General features: G+C 51.3%; 2 protein-coding genes across 5 annotated transcripts; one reads left to right on the top strand and one right to left on the bottom strand.

Annotated features, from left to right (window-relative positions):
• Positions 1-14,648: 14,648 nt before the first annotated feature.
• Fgf21 (fibroblast growth factor 21) lies at positions 14,649-16,545 on the bottom strand. Its single transcript, XM_020158048.2, has 3 exons — positions 16,151-16,545; positions 15,930-16,033; positions 14,649-15,383 (listed from the first exon to the last, which is right to left on the bottom strand). The coding sequence occupies exons 1-3, from the start codon at positions 16,386-16,388 to the stop codon at positions 15,081-15,083; spliced, it is 645 nt and encodes a 214-aa protein (XP_020013637.1). The 5' UTR covers positions 16,389-16,545; the 3' UTR covers positions 14,649-15,080.
• Positions 16,546-16,655: 110 nt separating this feature from the next.
• On the top strand, positions 16,656-21,594 carry Fut1 (fucosyltransferase 1 (H blood group)). Of its 4 annotated transcripts, XM_074057905.1 has the most exons (4): positions 16,656-16,715; positions 17,161-18,461; positions 18,586-18,721; positions 19,199-21,594. In XM_074057905.1, the coding sequence occupies exons 3-4, from the start codon at positions 18,646-18,648 to the stop codon at positions 20,299-20,301; spliced, it is 1,179 nt and encodes a 392-aa protein (XP_073914006.1). In that variant the 5' UTR covers positions 16,656-16,715; positions 17,161-18,461; positions 18,586-18,645; the 3' UTR covers positions 20,302-21,594. The 4 variants fall into 4 exon arrangements, with proteins under 4 accessions (XP_073914006.1, XP_073914008.1, XP_073914007.1 ...); XM_074057907.1 differs by lacking the exon at positions 18,586-18,721; XM_074057906.1 differs by lacking the exon at positions 16,656-16,715 and having other exon boundaries at positions 17,005-18,461.
• The last annotated feature ends 97 nt before the right edge of the window (positions 21,595-21,691 follow it).

Below are 21,691 nucleotides of genomic sequence, written 5' to 3'. Positions count from 1 at the left end.
TTGACTCTATAAGAACCATCCTCAAGATGTTCACATTTCCTGTGTAAAAACCCTAAGCAGTTTTTAACAGAGATCTTTAAAATAAACACTCTGAGTTTTTTGTTACCTTGACTATCACATAGCAGCGGTTTAAGAACCATTTTGAAGATGCTTACACACACACACACACACACACACACACGCACAAGTTTTATAAATTAAGTGTGCCAGAAAAAAAAAGTTACCTTAAGCGTGCATAAGATGAGCTGGAATTCCAGGAGCAAATTAAATTTTGCCCAGTGCTTTAAACAAATTCACACACACACACACACACACACACACACACACACACACAATTAGAGTGCACTCTCAAAAAAGAAAAAACTTCTAAGTCATACCCAGAGCAATATCCAGTGGAATGGTGGATGATGCATCTGTTCTCGTGGGAGTCTCCCATCTTTGGAACTGAATTTTTTGTTATCCATCCCTTAACCTTGGTTGTGGCTATTTCCCAGGAAAATCTGAACCCTCTAACTCTTGGAGGTGACTCACACACTTTCGCCTGCTCCTTAACCTGAGAGACCTGGTTTCACCCCAGACAGGGTTGCTCGGGGGTCTCCAGGAGGTGATCAGTCTCCCCTTCTGCCTCCTGGGGCAGGTCTGAATTTGAATCCAGGTTCTGACCAGTGTGATGAGCGGTGCTCCCGCCCTTGCTGGTTCTTGCACCTCACTGGGTTCCGTTGTGCATCCGAGGTCCTCGCCCTGACTCGCTGGAGGACGAGTTTAAGCTGTCCGTTGGTGCCTGGTGGGATCCTCCTGGCGGTCCAGGCCATGCACCCCAGCAACAAGGGAGGTGAAAAATCTCCATCTCCACAATCCTGGCAAATGAGCTCCCAAGAAATGCTGCAGGAATCTCAAGCTGAGATATGGAATACTGAGGCAGTTTAGCAGGAAGCAGTGTTTATTGTGCTGGCACAGACCCAGCTGACTGGTGTCCAAAGGCTGAGCCCTGAGAACAAAGGGGTCGCACCTTATAGACCCTCGCAAGCAGGTTACAGAAGCAAAAAGCAAAGCTCAACCCACATGTGGCTGCATGTGACTTCATTGGCTATTTCATTTCCCCAGTGCTATGTGACCTTCATGTTTCAATTCTTTAGGTTTTATCCTCTGCTTTGCCATCCCTCCCCCTGCCTCATTATCAGAACACAAAATTGTCTATTTCTATTTTTTAGGTCTCCTCCCTACTACAGGGACTTGTGAACTATTTCCCCAGGTTGGCCTGGAACCACACTCCTGATCACATCTGGGATTACAGGCATGAGCCTCCATGTCCGGCTACAGATCTGGGTGCATTTTGAAACTCACACCCTTAGATCTGCTGAGAGACTGGATTTAGTAAGTCACACCCCTACCAGCCATGTACAAGAGGAGAAAGGCAAAATGACTTTCATCCAATGCTGTTTTGAGGTTTTTTTTGCACAGCTGGGATGACAGATGTGTGTCACCCTGTCCAGCTTCTATTGATTGAGATGGGGTCTTATAAGCTGGAGGAGCAGCTCAAGTGGTAGAGCATCTGCCTAGCAAGCATGAGGCCCTGAGTTCAAATCCCATACTTCCCCCCCCAAAAAAGCAAGTTTCTGATATGGGGTATTGTGAACTTGACTGGCCTTGATTGGAGACGCCCCTGATCTCCACCTCCTTGCTGGCTGGGATTTCAGGCCACCATCCTGGGCTGGAGACTTTTTTTTTTTTCCTGTACTGGGGCTTGAACTCAGAGCCTTCACCTTGAGCCACTTCACCAGCCCTTCTTTGTGATGTGTTTTTCCAGATAGGATCTCGAGAACTATTTGCCCGGGCTGACTTCAAACCTCCATCCTCCTGATCTCTGCCTCCTGTGTAGCTGGGATTACAGGCATGGGCCACCAGGGCTGGCTTTTTACTGAATTTAACAGCAGCTTCACCACCATCTCAGGGAGGCGACCAGGGAAAACTGACAGCAAAACAACCATAAGCCAGGGTTTATGTGGTGCGGAAGGTGAAGCTGTGATCAGAAAATGGAGGGCAATGGGGTTCAGTCTTTTCCTTCTGTCTTCTTTTGTTCTCCAGTACTGGGGATGGACCTTAGGGGCCCATGGCCAAGCACTCCGAGACACACCCTCAGGCTCCCACAATTGCTTATCCTTCTTTCTTTTTTGTTTGTTTTTTTTGGTCACTGGGTCTCTCTATGAAGTACAGACTGCTCTCAAATTCCTGATCCTCCTGCCTCAGCCTCTCGAGTGCTGGGATTACAGGCGTGCACCAGTATGCCTGGCCTTTTATGTAAATGTTGATGCACAACTATCTATCTTCTGTTTCAGACCAAAGAGTTTAATGTTTGGCTGAACACCAATTGACTCATACCTGTAATCCCAGCTACTCAGGAGGCAGAGATCAGGAGGATCGAGGTTCAAAGCCAGCCTGGGCAAAATAGTTTGTGTGACCCTATCTCGAAAAATCCCATCACAAAGAAAGGCTGGGCTGGTGGAGTGGCTCAAGGTGTAGGCCCTGAGTTCAAGCCCCAGGAACGCAAAAAAAAAAAAAAAAAAAAAAAAGAGCTTAATGTTTAACACCTTTCACATTTCTTTTATCGACAAAAGTAATGTTGAAAGTTCTTCTGATAAGAGGATTTTGACCTCATCTGAACTTTTCTACCAGGAAGGAACATGATTTGTACCGTTTCTTATCCAGTTAAGTCCTAAGTAAATACCTGTGACTGGCTGGCTTAGGTGTTTTAAGAGGCAAAATGACCCATACACAGGCAGCGTGGCTGATGTGTCCTCTGTCACCTGTGGAAGGGACACATTTTAACATCTCTGAGTAGGGTGCACTTTACAATCTATAGCTTTTTTTTTTTTTTTTTAACTTTTTCTTTTTTGCAGTGCTGGGGTCCCAACCAGGACCCTGCACATGCTAGGCAAGCACTCCACACTGAACCACGTTGCCATCCTTGTTGGGGGTCCCACAACCTAAGGGGGTCACAGGAATTTCCATTGCCTGCTGCCCACACAGAAATAGAAACACTTTCTCCAAAGAGTGCAGAGTGGGGACAAATGGCTTGGAAGAAAATCCCAGAGGCCATATGGAAACCCACTGTGGCTTGGTTTGTTTGGAGGCAGAGTCTGGCTTTGTGGTTCAGACTGCCCTCAAATTTGAGCCTTCTAAGTAGCTGGGATTACAGATGTGCAGCACCTCACCCAGACCCCCACTGTGGCATTCTCATTCCCACTGGCTCAAGTCAGGGCTGAGCAAGCATGGATTAAAATTTCTGAAACCATGAGCCACAATAAATCTTTTCTCTTTTTAAATTGTTTATCAGGGGTGTTTTGTCACAGTGGGGAAATCCCACTAACCCAGTATTGTAGCACAAAGGCTGTAAAGAGCATTGTGACAGGCCACTGAAGAGGACGGGAGGGTGAGGTTTGAATTGTGTGTGTTGTGGAATAGATTTTATGGGGTTTTTTTCTCTCTCTCTCTCTTTTTACTTTCTTTTTTTTTTTTTTGTACTGTGGTTTAAACTCAGGGCCTGAACCTTGAGCCACTCCACCAGCCCTTCTTTGTGATAGGTTTTCTCAAGATAGGGTCTCGAAAACTATTTGCCCGGGCTGGCTTCAAACCATGGTCCTCCTGATCTCTGCCTCCCGAATAGCTAGGATTACAGGCGTGAGCCACCAGCACCAGGCTCACTCTTCTTTCCTTCCTTCCTTCCTTCCTTCCTTCTTTCTTTCATTTTCTGATTGCTTTTTAGAGACAGTTGAGGCTGGCCTCAGTCCTCCTGACTTCAGCCTCCGGAGTGCTGAGATTACAGGCATGCAGCACTATGTCCGGCTACTTTTTGGTTTTCACACCACATTTCCTGGCTCATGACTCTTTCTCTAAGAAAGACCACAGACACTCTGATCTTCTCTCTCTTTCTGTCTTGAAGCCATAAGCAAATTCTCTGCCCTGCCCTGCCTGGTCCTAGGTCATAAGACCCTATTTCTAAAAGGGTGTGTCCTGGAGGAAGGAATACTGAGCAGAGAATCAAGAAGAATCTGGGCAGGCCTGGCTGGGTTTCCCTGCAATTGTCCTTATGTAAGAAAGGACAGGGATCCAAGAGCTTCCAGATAACTGACCACATGGGTTTCTAGAAGGCTCCATGGCCCTTCTAAACCTCTCCCTGGGTTTCTCTTCGTCTGCATCCTTTGCAATATCTGTTAGAACCAACCTGCTAAACTTCAGTGTTTCTCTAAGATCTGTGAATCACTTAGCAAATCAATTGATCCCAAAGAAGGGGTTCTTGGAATCCCAATTTGTAGACGGTCCGTGAGTCAGAAGCACAGGGAAACCAACCTGGGTCTTGTGGCTGGTTGCAAGGTTTTTGTGGGGTGGAGAAGCTGGGCATGGTGGTCACACCTGTAATCCCAGCACTTGGGAGGCTGAGGCCAGCCTAAAATACGTGGTGAATTCAAAGCCATCAGGGAGATGTGTCCCGTGACCCCTCAAACTGTCAGAACCCTATGTAAGAGGGACTTTTTATGGAGGTTTAATTACAAAAGGAAGATTGTTCTCCACCTGCAGCTCCGGCTCCTCCTCCTGCCCTGGAGGATGGGGTGAGGCTGAAAATTCCAGCTTCTCATCATGGCCAGGTCATCGGAGTGACCAGTCCCCCTCCACCCCCTCCTGGGGTCATTGCATTAGGACAAAAGCCATTCCAACTCCCCAGGAAATCCTAGGGGACTTAGGAGCCCTGTTTCAGGTCAAAGACTCAACATTACAAACAGGAATTGTACCTCGTGTCACTTATCAAACAGGATGTTGTGTGTGCTAGGAACCCAGTGCCAGGAGCTGGGGCACAGACCAAACAGCCTTGTGTGTGATACCGCCAATGGAACCCAGGGCCTCACCCATGCTCAGCAAACGCTCTGTCACCTGAGTCATGTCCCCAGAGCTTTTGTTGGATTTTGTTTTAGAGATAATGTTGCCCAGGCTGGCCTCTAATTCATAATTCTCTGCTCCCTGATTCTGAATAGATGGGATTACAGGCAGGAGCTACCATGCCCGGCTTCCATGTATTTCTTATTATGCTACCTGGTCCCTGCAGGAGTTGAATTTACCAGCATCCTTTGCGTGTAGCTGGGGTCAGTCCTTTGCATGAGATGGGCTCAGGCTGAGTGGGGACAGGACCCTTTCCTGCGTGGCCTTCACGATCCCCAGTGCGCACTCTTTCTCCCCCTGGACACGGAGTATTAGTTACTATTGCTGTGTAACAAATTCTTCACAGCTTCCAAGCACAAACTCTCAGGGCTGAGCATGGGGCTCAGCGGTACAGCACCTGTTTAGGATGTGTGATGCCCTGGGTTCGATTCCCAGCACTGCTAATCCCAAGGGTGGGGACCCATGGCAGCTTGGCTGGATGGTTCCGGCTCAGGCGTTCTCATGAGGTGGCAGTGAAGCCATTGTCCCAGGCTGCATTCATCCGAAGGCTCGTCTGGCACGGAGAATTCAGGTTCACCCACAAGGTCGTTGGCAGGAGGCCTCGTTTTCTGCTGGCTGTTGGTGTCTGCTCAAGCTGCTGGGCGTCTTTATGGCCTGGCGGGTAGCTTCTCACAGAGAAAGTGATGGGGGAGAGAGAGAGAGAGAGAGAGAGGGAGAGAAAAGGAGAGAGAGAGAGAGGGAGGGAGAGAGGGAGAGAGAGAGGGAGAGAGAGGGAGAGAGAGGGAGAGAGAGGGAGAGAGAGGGAGAGAGAGAGGGAGAGAGAGGGAGAGAGAGGGAGAGAGAGAGGGAGAGAGAGGGAGAGAGAGGGAGAGAGAGGGAGAGAGAGAGGGAGAGAGAGGGAGAGAGAGGGAGAGAGAGAGGGAGAGAAAGAGCATCAGAAGTGATGTTACCATGTCTGATCTGTAATTGATGATCTCCCTCCTCCTCCACGTGCACTGAGGCCAAACTTTGTGGGACAGGGAGAGGGCTGGGCAGGTGGGGCACAAGGACATGGTGAGGACTTGGAGCGTGGCTTTCACACCTTGTGAGCCACAGGTTAAGACAGCAGGGCCGCCATCAGCCTGGGCCCTGTCCTTCTGCCTCTCACCGATTGGATTACACATAAGGAGAAATTTGTTTAAACCTCTGATGTTAGTCAGGTGCTGGAGGCTCACGCCTATAATCCCAGCTACTCAGGAGGCAGAGATCAGGAGGACTGAGGTTCAAAGCCAGCCTGGGCAAATAGTTCGGGAGACCCAATCTGAAAATACCCATCACAAAAAAGGGCTGGTGGAGTGGCTCAAGGTGTAGGCCCTGAGTTCAAGCCCCAGTAACAGAAAAAAAGGCAAAACAAAACAAAAGGGCTGGTGGAGTGGCACCTGCCTAGCAAGTGTGAGGCCCTGAGTTCAAATCCCAGAATGAAAATAAATAGGAAAAGACGGGGATAAAGAAAACCCAGTTGAAGGAATCAACTCCAAATGGATCAGAGCGAGAGGGCAGCTGACAGCCAGGGACAGCCTCGAGAGCTGGACGTGCAGAATTCCTCAGAACGTGACTCAGAACTCAGCACCACAAAAGAAAAGCATGATGTGAATTGGGCTCGAGCAGGGCCAGCTGGGTGTCAAGGACAGTGCTGGATGTTGGGCACAGGAGCAGCACCCTGGAGGCGATCGCCAGACATCCATGTGGGGACAGGGGCTTCTGTGGTGGCCAGAGTCGCAGTGTGTGAACAGGGGATGTTGGTGGAGATGTGAGGGCAGTGACACCCAGGGGTCCACTCTGATAAGTGACTGAAGGAATGCAGAAGTCCCATTTCTCACTGCCTGAGGAGGGGCACAAACACCAGGCCACAGGCCTCACGAATCCCAGCTAGTCGAGAGGCTACGATTGAGAGGATGGAGGTCGGAGGCCAGTCCAGGGAAATAGTTCATGAAACCCCATCTCCAAAATAACCAGAGCAAAATGGACTGGAGGAGTGGCTCAAGAGATAGAGCACCTGCTTTGCAAGTGCGAGGCCCTCAGCTCCCCCCAAATAAATAAATAAATAAATAACCCTGCAAGAGGTAGATTCGAATTGGAGGTTTCATTGTGAACCAGGGGCTCCCACATGTGCAAGAAGATGTGAAGATGTAAAAATGTGTATAACCAGGCACTGTGGCTTACACCTGTAATCCCAGCTACTCAGGAAGTAGAAATCAGGAGGATCATGGTTTGAAGCCAGCCCAGGAAAATAGTTCAGGAGACCCTATCTCAAAAAACAAAAAACAAACAAACAAAAAAAAAACCCAACACAACAAAAAGGGCTGGTGGAGTGGCTCAAGGTGAAGACCGTGAGTTCAAATCCCGGTACCACCAAAAAAAAAAAATCTCTATATAATATGCATTGTGACATCTAGCACACAGTGTGACACGTACGGTGGCCTTGCACAGTTTACAACGTGCACACATACTGCACAAATATGTACATCTGAACAGTGGGCCTGCCATATTTGAGTGTTCCCCTTTCATGGATTCAGTCAGCCACCAGCTGGAGACAGGTACTTAGAAGCGGGAGATGCTTCGTGATGGAGGCTGGCTTCGATCCCCTGTCATTCAACACCACAAGACCTCGAAGGCACTGCCTGGCCTTTTTCTTTCTTTCTTTTCTTGCGATACTGGGATTGAATTTGGGGCCTTGAACCTGGCCCCAGTCCCGTTCTTTTTCTTTTTTATATTGAGACTTGAACCCTGGGCCTCACACAGGCTAGGCAAGGGCTTTCCAATACCGTTCCTGCACTGAAAATATTTGGGAAAAAATTGCGTCCGTATTGAACACGCACAGGTTTTCTCTTTTCTTTGTTCCCTAAGCAGGGCCTTAAACCGTGCCTCTGCATAGCCACCCGGAGATCCTTTAACGTCTAAGGGAGGAGCCAAGCGTGGTGGCTCACGCCTGTAATCCCAGCTATTTGGGAGGCTGAGATCAGGAGGATCACAGTTGGAGGCCAGCCCAGGGAAATAATTCATGAAACCCCGTCTCCACAATAACTAGAGCAAAATGGACAGGAGGTGTGGCTCAAGTGGTAGAGCGCCTGCTTGGTAAGCATGAAGCCCTGAGTTCAAATCCCAGGCCCACCAAAATTAATAAATAAGGAAAGTCTGCAGGGGGTGTGAAGTTACAAGCAAACACTTCGCTGTTTGGATAAGCACATGCTGAATTCGGTACCCACAGGAGTCCTGAGCCCATCCCACTGGCTCCAAGGGAAGTGTGTCTATGTGAAATCTCCAGCGAGGCACTCCTAAACAGCAAAAACTCAAAGCCCCCGAGGACCCCGACTGAGCCTCTGCACTCCACATGGAAAGGAACCATGTGCAGAGGTGGCTGATTTTAGAACTGCAAAAACAAAATGGCTCTGCTTCTGCTGCTTCAAAAAAAGCCCACAGCGAGCTTTGTTGCACACGGCTGTAATCTCAGCATTAGAGAGGATGAGGCAGGAGGATCGTGGGTTCAAGGCCAGCCTGGGCCTCGAAATCCACAATCTTCTCAGTAAGGTTTTTCCCTTTTCCTCTGCGGTGTTGGAACCCAGGGCCTCGCTCTACCCATGGATCCATGCTCCGCCCCACAGAGATCTTCCCGTTTATTTATGGTGGCCAGGGACAAGACTGGTGGCAGGTCACCAAATCCTGTGACCAAAGTGAATTTGAGTAATCAAGACAGGCAGACATGAGTGAGGCGGGGACTGACTTGGAGCTTGGAGCCAGAAAAACAAAACATGAGAGAGAGAGAGAGAGAGAGAGAGAGAGAGAGAAAACCAAACATGACATTGGGAATTTTGCTGCCAAAAAATTCGGTTGTGAGGAAAGAGACAAACACACATGACTGGGAAACTACTCGATAACTGACCTTTGATCTGCAAATGTAAAGGTCACAAACAAAAGAGAAGACTGAAACAGAATCTGTCCTGTCCTGACTTCTGTGGGACCTAACAACCGAAGTTCAAGTTTTGTTTTGCTTTACCTTTTTTCTTTTTTCTTTTAGTGAGACAGGGTCTCAGTGTAGCCCAGCCTGTGGAGGGCTGGGATTACAGGCGTGCCCTACTATGCTCAGCCTGCCCTATGCCTGTTCGTTACAAAGAGAATTACTGTGGTGCTTGACAAAACCCAAATGGAATCTGAAGTTCCAGGGTAGTAATGTGTGCAGGTCACCTTTGTGCTTTGGTGGCTGGGCTGTGGTTCTGTAGGGGAAGGCTGTAACATGTGTGAGAGTGGTGGTGGCGCGATGGGGTGCGGAACCCACACCTTGCTCTAAAATGGTTCTGAAAAGTAAGAGTTGCTAATTGCTTGGGTTTAAAGGGTTTTTTGCTTTTATTTCTATTTAATTATTTATTTTTTTGGCAGCACTGGGGTTTGAACTCAGGGCCTCACACTTGCTAGGCGGGAGCTCTACCATTTGAGCCACTTCACCAGTCCTTTTGATGGGATTTTTCGAGATAGGGTCTCCTGAACTATTTACCTGGGCTGGCTTCAGACCTGCATCCTCCTGATCTCTGCCTCCTGAGTAGCTGGGATTACAGGCGTGAGCCACCAGTGCTTGGCTCGCTCTCTTTCTTTCTCTCACTCTCTCCCTCCCTGTCTCTCTCTCTTTTTCTCTCTTCCTCCCTCCAGAGCCGGTTCCTCTGAAATTTCTAGTGTGTGCAGCGCCGTAGCCACTCTGAGAAAGCCCGGCGCCCCCCACAAACACGCGTGAGGTACAGAGACGCGCTCCTTCAAATGGCGCGCACACCACGAAGGACGCCAGCTCCTTTTCCAGGAAGAGCCCGGCCCGTCCCTCTGTCTGCGCTGCCGCTCGGGGTCGGATGCGGTTGTGGGGATTCAGGATTTGCTGGTGGCGTCCTGCCATAGGCTTAACGTTGGCCCAGCCATCCATCCCCCTGGGGCATTTGCGCAGCTTTCCCTCCACCACCCCGGGGGTGGCTTTCCGAGGTTGTTCATTGCGGCTCTTCCTGTGACGGTAGAAATTAGCCCCAGTTAAAAAGCAAGAGGAAACACGTGTGCTAAATTATGATCCAGTTAATCCCCCCAGGGAATACTATGCAACTGTATAAAAGAAAGGTGCCCTCGTTCTGTACAAGGAGCTGGAAGACACAGAATTAAGTGGAAACAAGGGCAAAAAAGGTGTTTTTGTTTTGTTCCCTTTTTTGTTATTTATTTATTTATTTATTCATTCATTTATTTACTGGCAGTTTTGGGGCTGGAGCTCAGGGCTTTGCCCTTGCTAGGCAGTACTGGGGTTTGAACTCAGGGCCTTCACCTTGAGCCACTCCACCAGCCTTTCTTTGTAAAGGGTATTTTTGAGATGGGGGGGGTCTCATGAACTATTTGCCCTGGCTGACTTCGAACCTCGATCCTCCTGATCTCTGCCTCCTGAGTAGCTGGGATTACAGGCGTGAGCCACCAGCGCCCGGCTCCCACCATCATTTTCAAATCAGAAGTCTTCTGTTTCTTTAGATGCTATCTCTAAACCCCTATGCTCTTTTTGTTCGGTTTTGTTTTTGTACTTTTTAGACAGGGTCATATATGTAGGCCGGACTACCCTTGAACTCATGACCCTCATGAGCCTCTGGAGTGCTGGGATTACAGGTGTGAGCCACCATACCTGGTTTATTTCTCACAGTTTTTGGGGTTGGGAAATTCAAAATGAAGGCTCTGCCGCCTGGTTCATAGATGGCACATTTTTGTTGTCTTCTGATGGTGGAAGGATAAGATAACTCTCTGGAGCCCTAAGGGCACTCATTCCATTCCTGGAGCCCCACCAACATGACCTAGGGCCCTCCCGCAGCTCTACGTCCTAATTTATTCCATTGACAGTTAGCCCTATACACAGCACCTCAAGGCTCACGGTCCAGGCCAGGATCTTCAGCCACTGAGCTGTTACTGTAGCAGGCCTTGAGCAGGGTGTGGTGGGTTCCCCCTGTAATCCCAGCACTTGGGATGCTGAGGCAGGAAGATCTCGAGTTCGAGGCCAGACTGGGCTACATATGAGACCCTGTCCCCACCCCAAAAATTGATTGGAGGCATGGTTCAAGGAGTAGAATGCCTGCTTTGCAAGCGCAAAGCCCTGAGTTCAAAACCCAGTCCCACCAGAAAAAGAAAAGAAGTGAACCTAATCTGATTGATTTTATCTTTTTCTCTCTCATGGATTTTGACACCAGCAATTTGTCACCAACGTAAAGGAAGCAGATTAATTTGATAATTACCTTATTTGTTTATCAGAATCCAGTGAAGCCGGGTGCTGGTGGCTTACGCCTGTAACCCCAGCTATTCAGGAGGCAGAGATCAGAAGGATTTTGGTTTGAAGCCAGCCCAGGCAAATAGTTCACAAGACCCTATCTTGAAAAACCCTTCACAAAAAAGGGGCTGGTGCAGTGGCTCAAGGTGGAGGCCCTGAGTTCAAACCCCAGCACCGCAAAAATAATAAAAAAAAAAGGTTCCAGTGAAAAATAAGATTGCAATTGTATCACTGTTTTGTTTTGGTTTTTTTTGTTGTTGTCCTTGGATTCCAGACATTTTAGGGACTCTCTCCCAGACTTGTGAAAAGTTCACTGATTAAGTTTTCTGTCAACATTAGGTTCAAATGTTTGGAGGAATCTAAAATTGTGAAATTCATGACTTGCTATTTTTAGTGGAAGAAGTTTGGTGTGGAATGTTGAAAGGAAAGTTAACTGTTTCAAAATTAAGTGATCATTAACGAATAGCCTAATAGTTGTGAATTTTTTCCTTCACCCACAAAGGCCCGTCAGACATTGAAAGGTTTCACCAGGCTGGGGACTGGTGGTCACACCTGTAATCCAGGCTAGTCAGGAGGCAGAGATAAGGAGGATCAAGGTTCCAAACCAACCTGGGCCAATAGTTCGAGAGACCCTATCGCGAAAAAACCCATCACTAAAAAGGGGCTGGTGGAGTGGCTCAAGGTAGAGGTCCTGAGTTCAAACCTCAGTACCACAAAACAACAACAACAAAAAAGATTTCATCACAATTCTTTAAAGAAGTGGTGTTGGAAAACTGGCCTGAGTGAAGGGCCAGTTTCACTTTCACAGATATTCAGCTGGATGTGATCCGTATTTGCTCACAACTTTAAAAAAATATTGCTGTCATTATTTTTATTTGACAGTTCTATGACCTAAAGTCATTGCCAGGCAGGTTGGGGCGAGGCCCTGCGGCTGCTCTCAGGTGCCACGTGCCTCGTGGCTTGGTATGTTTTATGACATTGGTTATGAGCTCTTCAAGATTGTTGTGGGAAGCCAGTGTGGCAGCACACATCTATAATCCCAGAATTTGGGAGGAGGAGGCAGGAGGATTGTGAGTTGGAGGCTAGCTTGGGCTTTGTGGGGAGACCCTGACTCAACCAAAGAAAACAAAACAGGGACGGGAGGTGAGCAGTATCTCCAGAAAGGTGAGACCTAACTTGGCCTGGACAGCTGGGATGGTGAGACGCCCTCAGGTACTCCTTTAATTTAGCTCCAGAAGCAATGTCCTCAACGTTTCCTTTGTACAACTTGGTCCTTGTTATTTTAGCAAAATGTACACCTAAGGCAGAGTGAGACATTTGACAATATTTTTTGACATTTTTTGAGACAGGGACTCACTATGTCGACTGGGCTGGCCTTGAACTTGTGCTCTCCCGCCTCCACCTCCTGTGTGGTAGGAATGTAGGTGTGTACTGTTACAAAAAAAAAAAGATTTTTGTTTTATTTTTTGTGGTACTGGGACTTGAACTCCACCAGCCCTATTTTCGTGATGGATTTTTTTTTTTTTTTTTGAGATAGGGTCTCATGCACTGTTTGCCTGGGCTTTGAACCGTGATCCTTCTGATCTCTGCCTCCTGAGTAGCTAAGGATTACAGGCGTGAGCCACAGCATCTGGCCTAGTTCTAATTTCTGACTCTGGGCCTTGTGATATTTATTGTCTTCAGTGTTTCCCGCCTTCTCTCGTCTCTGTCCCGCTCTGGCCAGTGGGAACCTGACATTGGAACTGCCAGCTTGGGCCACCCCATTCCACTCTGCACCCCACTTCTGGGAGCTGCTCAAAGTTGAGAGGGGAAAAAAACATCCAGAAGCAGTGACAGAGACATCTGAGAAGGGCAGCTGTCCTGTCAGAGCAGTGACTTCTGGGCAGGCTCTCCAGACAGGACCCTGGCCTGCCAGGGGGAGAGGGGCTCCTTGCCCTGGACAGTGAACAGAATTGGGAGTTCAGGCCCTCAGACAGAGAAGGGCCCTGTGACAGTCACGGGGTTCCCTGCCTGACTTCCCTCTCTCCACCTCTCTGAACCCCTGTTACTGTCTGCCCTCCTCTTTTTTTTTTTCTGTCCCCCTCACTTTGGCTCTGTCCCCTTTTCTCTTGGTCTTTCCCCACTCCCTCTCTCGGTCTCTGTCACTCTCTCTGGGTCTCACCTCATATGCCCCCTCTGGCCCCTTCTGGCCAGGCCTCTGGGCCTCCATCAAGGAGGGTGGAGAAGTGGTTGGTGCAGGGCCCAGCGAGGGGACTTTCTGTGATGGAGGAAGGAGTTCCCACCTCCCAGGAAGCGCCCTCACAGCCGAGTTACTCCCTGCCAGCAACTTTCTGCCCTTTTACAATCTGGCTTCTGAATCTTCCTTTTCATGTTACTTTGTTTTTCTCCTTGAGGTGGGCTAGAGAATATGAGGTGACAGGGACATGACAAATAAACAGGATTTTGAAAACCAGCTGCAGGAATTCACAGACCAGGAAGTAAATAAGCCTCCCTCCCATCACCGCTCCTTTATTTATTTACTTATTTTTGGGGGGGCAGCAGTGAGGCATGAACTCAGAGCCTCCGGCTTGCACCCTGGGGCTTGAACCACAGGCCCAGTCCTTTCACTTTTAGTTTGTTTGTTTTGGTTTTTTTTTTTAAAGATAAGGTCATGATAACTTTACTCTTACCTCCACCTCTTGAGTAGCTGGGATTACAGATGTGAACTACAACACCTGGCCCCATCACCCTCCTTTCTTTCTTTCTTTTTTTTTTTTCTATTTGCTGAACTGGGGTTTAAACTCAGGGCCTTACACTCGCTAGGCAGGTGCTCTACCACTTAAGCCACTCCACCAGCCCTTTTTTTTTGTGTGATGGGTGTTTTTGAGATAGGGTCTCGCAAACTATTCCCCCGGGCTGGCTTCAAACCTCCATCCTCCTGATCTCTGCCTCCTGAGTGACTGGGATTATAGATGTGAGCCTCTGGTGCTGGCTCACACCTCCTTTCTTTTAGATATTAAATGAATTGCAATCGCCTTTAGGAGTAGGGAGACTAAGAATAAAGTCATGTCTCGCGAGTGGATTCTTGGCTCAGAAAGAAATTCCCTGCGTGGCACATTCGCTGTCTCAAGGTTTGGGACGATAAATCCACCCTAAACCAGGGTCTCCATCCTGGGGAACTCAGCAATGACGTGAACTCGTGTCTTCGTGGGGGTTGAATCTAATCTTCCTACCTATGCCTCCCAAATAGAAGAGATGGAAGTGTACCATAGCTGTCCCAAGACCCAGGACACCCAGCCTCTACCCCTCCAACCTCCATTCACTGTATCTAGGTCCCTGTTCCCCTGTTCTAGGAACCAGGGTGTTCAGAATCCAGCCCTCTGCTCCCGTAGCACTCAGGTGCACCCCCAGAACTCAGGAGTTCCTGTCCCATCTCTGAGGAACAAGATGTCTCCCTATACCTAGTACCAAACACCCCCAGACAACTACATCTCCCATGAGGCTGTCGGGCTGTGGGGTCCTTTAAAAAGAGTCCCCCTTGGTACTGAAGTATGTCTGAGAAAATAGTTCCACAATGCAAACCCAAGAAGACCAGTAGAGGAAGAGCATAAAGTCCTGGAGACCCTGAGGATAACTGAGGGAGTTGAAAATGGGGTCCCGTGGGAGACAGGAGGCTTAGCTTAGTTGGAGGAGGGAGGAAGGTGTCTCAGGGTCAATGTGAGACTGGAAACAGACTCCATTGCCCCCCTCAAACACTCACACATGCTCCTCTGTCAGACTTTATTATACCAAGTAAGAAAAATAAAAAATAAATAAGATAAATACTCGAAATAAATAAGAGGAAACCCAAAAGAAGAAACTGGCTTCAGGAAGCGTAGCTGGGGCTTCGGCCCTGCAAAGGGCCCACCATGCTCAGAGGGTCGGAGGAGCCCACGTCGGGGGGCTCGGGAGCCAGGATCTCTGGAGGCTCCGGCGGGGCGTGGGGCAGGCCTGGCAGTGGCAGGAAGCGGGCAGGTCCCCGCGGGGCCGCGTCCTGCGGTGCGGAGCTGTGCGGAGGCAGGCGCAGGGGCAGGCGCAGGGGCAGCCCCAGTGCTTCCGAGTGGTAAACGTTGTATCCATCTTCCAGAAGCAGCTCTCTGAAGCTGCAGGCTGCAGGGTCAAAGTGGAGCTGCGGGGGAAAGAAAACCGAGGTCCTCTCAATGTAGCTGGTACCGGACTGAGGGGTCCAGACCCAGCCCTCCCTCAGACCCAGGGGTCCAGACCCCAACCTTCTCCCTCAGACCCAGGAGTCCAGACACCAACCTTCTCCCTCAGATCCAGGGGTCCAGCCCCACCCCCACCCGTTAGGAAACAAGCAGATTGCTGCTGTCCCCCAGGCTAGGCAAGGAGCCTGGCCGCCATCTATTGGACCCTTTGGCACACTGGAGCCATGTGGTCAGGGGCCAGGGTTGCAGTCATGGTGACGGCTTCTCAGGCACAGCTGCGCCTTCACACATCTAAGGACCTGACCTCAGTGGTGACCCTGCCTGGGTCCCATTTTCTTCATCTTGCAAGCACTGACCACAACCACTCCAACCTGCAAAGGGCCACAGCGAGGCTGGAGTGGAGATGGCAAGGAGCCTAGGTTGGCCCTGACTAATGTACAAGACACGTGACCCCAGGTTGGGACGATGCCACCATGGCAAAGGATGTGCCAGGGGGTCCAGAAACTCACCGAGCCATACAGCGTCCCATCTGGTCTCTGGCACAAGAACCTGGATGTCTTGACTCCCAAGATCTGAATGACTCCTGGTTTCAGTGCTTTCAGCTCCAAGAGACCTGGGGGACAAAGTTGCAGGACACTCAGAATACCTTTTTAGTTTTCCTTGTCCTAGACCCAACAGCCCGAGACCTGCAGCTCCTCCTGCCTCAATACTGGTCCTGCCCCATACTCACTTTCGGGGCTCCGATGGGCAGCCCCCGCCACTGTGCCATCCGCCCTGATCTCCAGGTGTGTTTCTGTGTCCTGCGTGTCATCTGTGTAGAGGTGTCTCTGCCGAACTTGACCCCCGAATTGGAGAAGGGGACTGGAGTCAGGGATAGGGCGTGCCTGACATGCTCCCCCTAGCAGAACAACAACCAGCACAGGGACCCACAGTCCAGGCACCTCAACCTTGGCGTTGGCCCAGTCCATCAATGGCGCACGTCCTCAGGGGAAGTAGAGGCAAGGGTGAAGACCTGAGTGCTCTTGAATCAGCTCCAGATGCGCTGGCCCAGGAGAGCTGGTTGAGACTGTGGCTCAGACAGCCTGAATGCTTGTGTCCCCTGTGCGTGAATTCCCAGCTGTCAAAAAAAATCCAACTCGTGGGATGGATGCAGAAGCTCTGGAATTTATACCCAGACAGATCGCCCACGTGCCCTCCCCACTCCTCGGGCGTGATATTTGACCCATTTGGCAGGAGCCAAATTCCACCGTGGCCAGGGCAGGCTGGACAGACAGAATGGACGGGTGACGCAATTGGTATGTGTGTGTATGTATGTGTGGGTCCTTCAAACTAGGGGTCCTGACTACTGGAGATCTAAGGGACAAGGGGACATAAGGAACTGATTAACTGGGATCTGGGTGAAGGGACCTCCTGGATCTGGAGAGGGAGGATCTGGGTTCTTTAATTCCTGGACTGAGGGAGAACCCCTGGGTCTGAGAGAGGAAGCTGGAGCCTGGACCCCTGGGTCTGAGGGAGGAGGGCTGGGGCCTGGACCCCTGGGTCTGAGGGAGGAGGCTGGGGCCTGGACCCCTGGGTCTGAGGGAGGAGGCTGGGGCCTGGATCCCTGGGTCTGAGGGAGGAGGCTGGGGTCTGTACCCAGGGGTCTAAGGGAGGGGGCTTGGCTCCTGGAAATAGCCTTTCTTCATGATCCACGCAGATTTTGTTCTACACACGGACATGTTTTTCCATTTGCATTTCTAGGTTTCTGGGGTTTGAGGGGGGATCTGACGCTTAATCATCAGGAAAGCTTGCAACTGCCATGTGAAAGAAGTGTCACAGCAGGTGCCCCGGCCTTTCACTGTGGCAGAAGGCCAGCTTCACCCTCACCAACCCTGGTCAGAATTTAGACCCTGCCCGTCCCATCTGCTCCGTGCTCCCTGATGCAATCCTGGTGGTTCTTTCACCAGAAGAGTCACTTCAACTGCAGGTGCTCCCAAAACATTCAGGGGGAACAGAGAGGGGCTTCCTCCAGCAGCCACCTCTGTGGGGGAGTGGGGACCAGGGGTGTGAGGATGAAGAGATTCCTGGAGCTCCAGTGAAGGATGAAGTTGCTGGTCCGAAGGAGCGGGGCTTGGACCCCTGGGTCTGAGGGAATTTGTCTGGGGCCTGGACTCCTGGGTCTGGGGGAGGAGGGCTGGGGTCTGGACCCCTGAATCTGAGGGAGGAGGGGCTAAGGTCCCTGTGTTTGGAAGAAAAGAAGCACAACTCTGTCCAGCCTATTGAAATCCCTTGAGACACATTTCTGTTGAATGACTACAAGGTTGGGACTAGACAGGTGGGGCTGGGGGCCGGCCTTGAAAACAGGTTCTGGTCGGCAGGAGAGCAGCGGCTTTTGTCCTGGGCCAAAGGCGCGGCCAGTGGAGGAGGGTTTTGCTCTTTCTGATTCTCTGAAAAGGTTACTTCCGCTTATCTAGAAAGTAATTGCTGGATACCAGACCCTGAAATTCCTGAAAATAAAGGAATTTCTGGCGAAGGGGAATGTGAGTGCCAGATGGGGGCCTGAATGGATTCGGAGACCCTGGTGGACGCGGAAGCACCTTCAGGCGGGAGGCTGTCACCCGAGTGGTGTGAGAGGGCGGAGGCTTCCCCTGGGCTCCTGGGGCTGCCTGGCAAACAGGTTCTCCACCCCCCAGGAGGGCGCGGGATGGGGCGGGGGATGTGGTTCTCTCCCACCCCCTCGGCAGGGACCAGGTGTCCTGGCTCAGCCTGGCTGGGGCGTCGCCTTCCTGGTTGCATGCAGGTAACGAGTGGAAAGTAGTTCCCGACAGCGGAGAGGAAGAGGGCGGTAGACCAGAACCTCTGGGTCCAGCCCTGCAGCTGGGCGCTAGTTCTGGTGTCCAGGAAAGGATGCGGTGGCCGCTCGGGGCCAGGTACGCTGCCCGGCGTGGAGCTCTGTCGCCGGCTCCTTCGGGAATGGAGGGGACCGGGGCGTGGCCTCCACGGATCTTGAGATCTGGGGTCTGGGTCCCGCCTTAGCCCTCGGCGTCAGGGCGCGGCTCCAGGTAAGGGGCGGGGCTTCGCCTCCCTGCTACCTGCCGGGCGCGTGAGGGCGGGGACTGCGGAGCTGGGGACCGCGCCCCTCTCCCTGCCCCCTCCCCGAACCCTCCCTGTCCCATTCGGTCCCAGGAAGCGGCGTGGAAGCCCGGGCTCCCCGGAGCCGGGAGTCTTGGGGGGGAGGGCGGCCAAATGTGGGCTGCATTTTGGGATCGCGCTCTCCCGCTACGCGAAGGTGACTGTGGATCTGCCACCAGAAGGAGCTCAGGTTAGTGGCATCGCAGATGCTCGACACCCTGGAACCTTGCTGCCCCACCTCCTTCGGAGGCCATCCCACCCTCTTCCCTCACTGAGATGCCGGGAGTCACCTCCCAGGTCCCTGGCGCCCGCTCCTCCAGGCTCTAGGATCCGTCCTCTCGTCCTGGGTCCCCAGCCTCTCATAGCCCCGTTGTGGCTTCCCCTCATGTCACGCATGTGTGGACAGGGTCCCCCTTCAATGCGCCTTCCACATGGGAGGAGATGCGAGATTCCCAGGGGCGCGGGAACTGGACCATTGCTAACTTGGGAACTTGCGTGTCTCCCATCGCCGTCCCGGGGATTCCTAGGATTTAGGGTCCCAAACTCTTCCTACCTCAGCCCCTTTAGCTTCTTATTCCCCGAGGAGCCCCGGACTCTAGGTTCCCCCTCCCTGACCTCCCCCGTCTGACTCTAAGCACCCCCCCTAATTCACCTTTCTTTCCTGCAGCCATGTGGGCCCCCAGCCGGCGTCACCTCTGCCTGGCCTTCCTGATTGTCTGTGCCCTCTCAGCCATATCTTTCTTTCTCCATCTCCACCAAGACATTTTTCGAAATGCCCTTGACCTGTCTGTCCTGTGTCCAGACCGCCACCTGCAGACGTCGCCTGTAGCCTTTGTATGCCTGCCCAGCACACCACCGGCTCCAAACACGTCCTCTTCTGGTCCCCAGTCCCTTGCCCCCATCTCGGGAACTTGGACAATCTATCCAGATGGCAGGTTTGGGAACCAGATGGGGCAGTACGCCACGCTGCTTGCCTTGGCCAAACTCAACGGTCGCCGAGCCTTCATCCTGCCCGCCATGCATGCGAGCTTGGCACCCGTGTTCCGCATCACCCTGCCGGTGTTGGCACAGGAGGTGGAGAGTCGCACGCCCTGGCGGGAGCTCCACCTCCACGACTGGATGTCAGAAGAATATTCTCACTTGACGGAGCCTTTTCTGAAGCTCACTGGCTTTCCCTGCTCTTGGACCTTCTTCCACCATCTCCGGGAACAGATCCGCAGTGAATTCACCCTTCACGATCACCTTCGGGAGGAGGCCCAGCAGGTCCTGAGGCGGCTTAGCCTGGGTGGCACCGGGGGCCGTCCTCGCACCTTCGTGGGCGTGCACGTGCGCCGCGGGGACTATTTGCAGGTGATGCCCCAGCGCTGGAAGGGGGTGGTGGGCGATCGTGCTTACCTCCAACAGGCCATGGACTGGTTCCGGGCTCACCACGACGACCCCATCTTTGTGATCACCAGCAATGGTATGCAGTGGTGCCGTGAAAATATTGACACCTCCCATGGCGACGTGGTCTTTGCTGGCAACGGCCTGGAGAGTACTCCAGGGAGGGACTTTGCCTTGCTCACTCAGTGCAACCACACCGTCATGACCATTGGTACCTATGGCTTCTGGGCTGCCTACCTGGCTGGTGGAGACACTGTCTACCTAGCTAACTTCACCCAGCCAGACTCTGAATTCTTAAAAATCTTTAAGCCCAAGGCTGCCTTCCTGCCGGAGTGGGTGGGCATTAATGCGGATTTGTCTCCACTTGGGGCATGGGGCCAGCCTTGAAAGCCAAGACTTTTTGGAATGGTTTGACCAGTCTAGATCACACAGTGCATGTCTCCAGAGACCTGACGGCTTCTGGGTAAGCCTGGGTGGTTCTGGAGCAGGTAGATACCATTTCCAGAGTGAATCCACCAGTCTTGGAAAGGAGGAGGGAATTTCTGGAACTGCCTGACACTTCTAGACTTAGCTGAACATCTTTTCCTGATGGTGGCCATGTCTGGAGAAGCGAATGGCAGTTGTAGAAACCTCAGCACTCATCTGCTTTTCCCGTGAAAGTTCTGGATGGCTCCCCTCAGGAACAGGGAACCTTCCCTTCTAGAGCCGACTGACCTGGTCTTTTCTAAAAGAGGCGTTACTTCCAATAGCTGAAGGAATTCAGGGTTTATATAGAGCTAGCACTCACCAACTCTTGTGTTACCTCCGAGGAACTCTCAGCCCCAAGAAAGACTCAAAGACTTTTGGGGAGGAGGCGGAGTGGATAAAACAAGGTAGAGGGAGATAGGTACTGTTGAGACACTGCACCTTCTGAGGTATACATCTTACAGATATCCATGGGATTTTTTTTTTTTTTAAACTCAAATCTGCCAAGGACATGAACTGAGTCTAGCATCAAGGAAGTTTCTTGCTCTGCAGCTGAGATGCTGGGGAGCTCGGGTCTATCTTCTGGATGTCAGCTCACCTGCAGAAAATTACAGGGGCCCTGTGCTCCCAAATTCATAAAACTCACCAAATCTGGCTCTGGGCTGATTCAGGATGAAAGGACCAGGAGGTTTAGACACACCCTGTACCCAATTTAAGCCCAGGCAGGAACACAGGGACTGACCAAGAGGGGTAGGATTTTTGTTTTGTTTTGGTTTTGGGTGGTTTTTTTTTTGGTAGCGGTGGTACTAGGGTTTGAACTCAGGCCCGTGCACTTGCTAGGCAGGTGGTCTACCTCCAAACCGAGGGTGGCAGTTTTGACTCACAGCTCAGGAGCTCTCACTGCTTTTTTTGGAGGGTGAAGGAAGGTTCCTTAAATAATGTCAAGTCTAGTCATACGCCCCCTCCAAAGAAGGCAAGTTCCCAGCCCTAGGACATTTCAGGGTATCCTTCCCAGCTCAGCTGCTAATTAGGGGAGTGGGAGGTAGGTATGAATTAAAACTTCAAATCACCAACCTGTCCCCGCGGCCTTTTGGACCTGTGTTTGTGTGTGTAAGTGTGTAAAAGAGTAGAAGGACAGGTGGGGAGCCTCAGGGAACTTTTACTACTCATGCTGCCTTGTGGTATGGTAGCTACTGAATCTGGCTGGCATCTCCCTGCTGGTGTGAGTTGTCTGTTGTTTGAATAACGCAGAAAGGTAAGAAAGATTTTTCCGGGACCAAACGTCAGGAACCGCGTTCTGGGACCCTCAGTA

This window comes from Castor canadensis, chromosome 16 (genome assembly GCF_047511655.1).
Source record: "Castor canadensis chromosome 16, mCasCan1.hap1v2, whole genome shotgun sequence".
NCBI classification, from domain to species: Eukaryota; Metazoa; Chordata; class Mammalia; order Rodentia; family Castoridae; genus Castor; species Castor canadensis.
This window is presented reverse-complemented; position numbering and strand designations above follow the sequence as displayed.

Coding starts and splice junctions, on each gene's coding strand:
- Fgf21 (XM_020158048.2), bottom strand. CDS start 16,388: ATGGACTGGGCCAACGCCAAGGTTGAGGTGCCTGGACTGTGGGTCCCT. Junction 16,034..16,150: donor TGCCCATCGGAGCCCCGAAA/GTGAGTATGGGG, acceptor TTTGTCCCCCAG/GTCTCTTGGAGCTGAAAGCA. Junction 15,384..15,929: donor ATGGGACGCTGTATGGCTCG/GTGAGTTTCTGG, acceptor TTTCCCCCGCAG/CTCCACTTTGACCCTGCAGC.
- Fut1 (XM_074057905.1), top strand. CDS start 18,646: ATGTGGGCTGCATTTTGGGATCGCGCTCTCCCGCTACGCGAAGGTGAC. Junction 18,722..19,198: donor TGCCACCAGAAGGAGCTCAG/GTTAGTGGCATC, acceptor TCTTTCCTGCAG/CCATGTGGGCCCCCAGCCGG.